At 43.2% G+C, this 4,073-nt stretch overlaps 1 protein-coding gene across 10 annotated transcripts in view; it reads right to left on the bottom strand.

Annotated features, from left to right (window-relative positions):
- Positions 1 to 2,022: 2,022 nt before the first annotated feature.
- The window catches only part of NR1H4 (nuclear receptor subfamily 1 group H member 4), a 32,291-nt gene continuing 30,240 nt past the window's right edge, over positions 2,023 to 4,073 (bottom strand). For all 10 annotated transcript variants that reach the window (XM_028745819.2, XM_028745821.2, XM_077934866.1 and 7 more), the window contains 2 exons: positions 3,412 to 3,525; positions 2,023 to 2,729 (listed from right to left, as the gene is read on the bottom strand). In XM_028745819.2, coding sequence (XP_028601652.2) covers positions 2,491 to 2,729; positions 3,412 to 3,525 — 353 coding nt within the window. In that variant the 3' untranslated portion in view covers positions 2,023 to 2,490. The remainder of the gene's footprint in view (positions 2,730 to 3,411; positions 3,526 to 4,073) is intronic.

Genomic DNA, 4,073 nt, shown 5'->3' with positions numbered 1-4,073 from the left:
GGCCGCGAGGAGGAAGCGCCGACGCCAGCCGGGCAGTTCCAGTCTGCGGCCTCCCGGGGGCGCCGCTGCGCGCTCTCCAGCCCCGCCCAGCCCCGCAGCTGCGAAGCTTCCGCGCGGCCCACCTGGGAGAGGAGAGTGGGGCGAGGAAAGATGCAAAGCTTTTCGCCTGCGGGGACGGGCCGCTCTGGACTCCGGAGCCAGAGAGGAGCTGCCTGGTGATGCCGTCTCTCCTAGGCTCCAGGCGGAACCAGGCAGGCGAAGCACATCGCAAGGAAGCGTGTGCGCAGGCTTTTGCGCTGGAACTCGCTACCCTGATAGGAAACGAGCACCCGGCCTGCCTACACCTGTAAGCGTTCTCCGCATGGTCCATTGGATGCTTTAGAATGCCAGTTGCATACCATCCAGGGCCAGACCAACCACTGGGGTGGCAAGAACGCTAAATGATGATGATATTGATATTGATATTAATTTATATCCTACCCTTTCCCCAGGCTGGGACTCCAGGCTGCTGACAGATAGAATAGAAAATGCTAAAAACATAGAAAAGATATCAATAGAAAGGAAACACTAATAGAATTAAAACAGTATATATCAAAAATCTATTAAAAATACAGATAATAACAACATAGATGATCTGTATGGGCCAATATAAACGTGTCATGCAAGGAAATATGTTTACCCTGTTTACCTACAAGTAAGCCCCACTGAATTTAATAGAAGTTACTTCTGAGTACACATGGTTAGGATGTTTGTAGGCTGTTAGCACCTATGTGACTTGTTACATGTCATGTGATAAATGTACATAGGTATGTGCCACAGCTTCCCGATCCCTGATCTAGGAGGATGTGATCTGCCTCCATGTGTATCATCCAGGCAACAGGAGGTTTACCTGGTAGCTGTGCCACGTTAACCATACTTTGTGGTAAAGACTTGTTAAAGATAGAAAGTGTCTGTAACACCTTCCAGCCCTGCTCAGGATCAGGACTTAAGTTGACAATTATGGGAATTGGCAATTGGCACTCTATGGCGTTTTGGGGACACTTGCTTTCTGCTCAGACAACATGGGTGTTTGGGATATGTCCCAAACTTCAAGCTGGTTACATCTAGTGTTAGGGCTAAGATCTAGCCCAGCCAAATGATTCCTCATCTGCTTTGTAGGGTGTATTTCACCCTGAGCCAATGTCACAGGTGTCTTGGCTGGCCATTGTGCTAGGGTAGACTTTCTGTGATGGGCAGCTGGATTAGGACTCCATCTTTCAAGTCCATGATGTTGCACAAACATCAACAACAGTCTTGGTCACCCGTTTTCCAGTCTTGCGAAGATCTGCCTCCCCAGTGTGTTCCCTGTGGGTAACATGCTGGCAAAGCAGGGCCCTGCACCCAGCCAGATAGCACCATCCAGTCACCAGCTGGAAATAGCCCCTCACTGCTATTTGCAGAGGTGCCATGCCTCTCTTCCCACCTACTGCCCTGACCCCAAACAGCTGCAGGCAGCCCAAACCAGGCTGACCCAGGGCTGACTCCACCTCAGTCAAAGCCCAGATCTGCTTGAATTGGCCCAACTCAGATATTGGGTGCAAAGTCCTATTCGTTTCCTGTCAAATTTGGTTAATATCAGTGCAGTTTTGAATGATTCACTCTACCTTCTTGATTCAAAAACCACACCCAAAGTTATCCAAATACAGATCAAAACCTCTCCCTACATCTTAGCAACCAACACACCAAATTGTGCAGTGCTACCTTCAAACATGTCCAAATCAGCAAAATTTGGAATGGTTTGGTCAGCTATCTTGATTCAACATGGCACCTAACAGTTTCCAAATGTAGAGCAAAACGCACTTTCAAAATCCTCTATCTCAGGATATGTCATACCAAATTGAGTGACAAAGACGGGTCCAAATGCATAGAGAATGGACAGACAGACCGACAAACCACTTTCCAAAATATATAATAGAATAGATCACCACTTTTGTTAGAGTCATCCTCTGGAAAGGAGAAAAAAATAACACTTAAAACCATAACTTAGTATTTTGACGTTTAAACCAAGACATGTTTGGGCAGAGTCATTTTTACTGAATTCTTACAACAGCTACAACATTGTATATTAATGAAACATTTAGAATAAGTATAATGTGATGAACAAGCTTGATAATCTTCTCAGGCATTTGAAATGAAGAAAGTGAGATACAATCAGTTTAATTTCGAAAGGTATAACAGGATGCCTGCTTCGGGCAGGAAGGAGTTCAGCTTGGTTCCAAGAGGCTTAGAGGCCAGAGCACTTAGTCCATCTTCCCATGTGAAAGTCTTTTACATAATGCTTGGAAAATAACCTCCAATGCAAGCCCCCATAAGAAACACTTATTACATGTGCTTTTTTTTTGGTGCTTTAAAAATGAAAAACAATGAACCCAGTCCTGAACACATGTTTATGAAGTTCCATTGGTTCCAAGTAAATGTGCTTAGGTTTACATTCAAACCCATTTTTCTTTATCACTGTACATCCCATATTTCACAAAGAAGAGGTGTAAACTTGTGATCATTCACTCGCCAAGACATCAGCATATCTGCATGGTGGTGATTAAAAGTCCGCAGTTCTGTAAGACGACCCAGGAGACATGCAAAGTGCTGAGGACTATCTGTGTGATAAAGCTTGCAGAATTTTTGCAGAACTTCTAGCAGTGGCTCTTGAAGCTTTTCCACAGACTCTCTGTCCTGTATGTATTGCCGGTCTGGTTTCAAATTTACGGGGGGGGGGGGGATACGTGGGAAAGGAGGGGGGAAACAATTACGAGGGTTAGTTCACATTTGCCAATTCATAAGATTACAGTGTTCATAACTGCCAAGTGAAATCCATGTGTTTTCTCTTTACAGGCTACGTTGTTCACATATACACAATTGTGGTACCAGGTTGTGCACCAGTAAAAACTTGTCACAAGTTTCATTGGCATTAATTCTGATTATGTATTTGCAGGACCACTGATCAACAGCCCCCAGTGACTGCTGCTTAAAAACAAACAAGAGTGTTGTAGTCAGTTAAGCTTCTGAAACATGAGGGACAATGTACAGCGCTTCTCCGGATGAACTCAGTTATCAAGCTGGACTAAAAGGGCTCGGGCAGTCCTTTGACCTTTGTATAATTCTAGATCTGGTATTATGAACCCATCTAAAATTGTAAGTTATAAAAATAAAAGCTAAAGTGAAATCCTTGTAGCTCAATATTCTTACTCCTGCTCATGAGTAGCAAATGAAGTTCCCGTTCATTGTAATTATACCTTTTTATTATTAAACTGCATTAGCAAAATGGTTTTTCAGTTACTTTTTAATATGAGACATCAAAATCACATCTTTCTGTCATTCACCTGACTTTTTATTCTTCTCACGTTGATCTAATAACAGAGAAACTGAAATTACCTGGAGATAGGATAACTATTGCTGTGAGTAGAGCATATTCTTCTTGTCTCATCTTCAGTTCCCCAACACTTTTATAGAAATTGAACATGGGTATTATATATTCATCTGAGATGCCTGTAATACAAAATATTGAGAAGTACTTAAACATCAATAAAAAATATAGTTCTACCACTATGTAGTTGAGTAGCATGAAACTAGACAGAGTATCATGTATCATTTATTATGATATATTTAGCCCTTTTGGTATTTGAGGTGCTTCATTTCATCTTTCACACAGTTATTCACATTTGACTAATCAAGAAATGCAGCTAAGGCACATTGAAGCAGGGATGAGCACCTAAATCTCACCAGTGGGGCAGGCACATCATTATCTTCCTGGCCCTCAAAGGTCTGGTGTGATAGATGGGCAGGGTTGCCAACCTGTCAGTCACCTATCACAATGATGTCAAGCAACCCATTTTCATTTGCCTACAATGGCAAATGTGTCAATGATCTTCTGATCAGTGAATGCTTGAAACTGTACAGGAAATCCTGCTTTCCACATCTGTCCACATGTATATGATATCAGGTGTAGGGCAGTAGGGTGTGGCTTTGCCAAAGTAGCCCTGTGGGCCAAGATAGAGAGACCTGGGAAGCCTAATTAGGCCCATGGGCTAGAAATT

This window comes from Podarcis muralis, chromosome 10 (assembly GCF_964188315.1).
Source record: "Podarcis muralis chromosome 10, rPodMur119.hap1.1, whole genome shotgun sequence".
In the NCBI taxonomy this organism is placed as follows: domain Eukaryota; kingdom Metazoa; phylum Chordata; class Lepidosauria; order Squamata; family Lacertidae; genus Podarcis; species Podarcis muralis.
The sequence above is the reverse complement of the archived record's forward strand: the minus strand, read 5'-3'. Positions and strand labels throughout refer to the sequence as shown.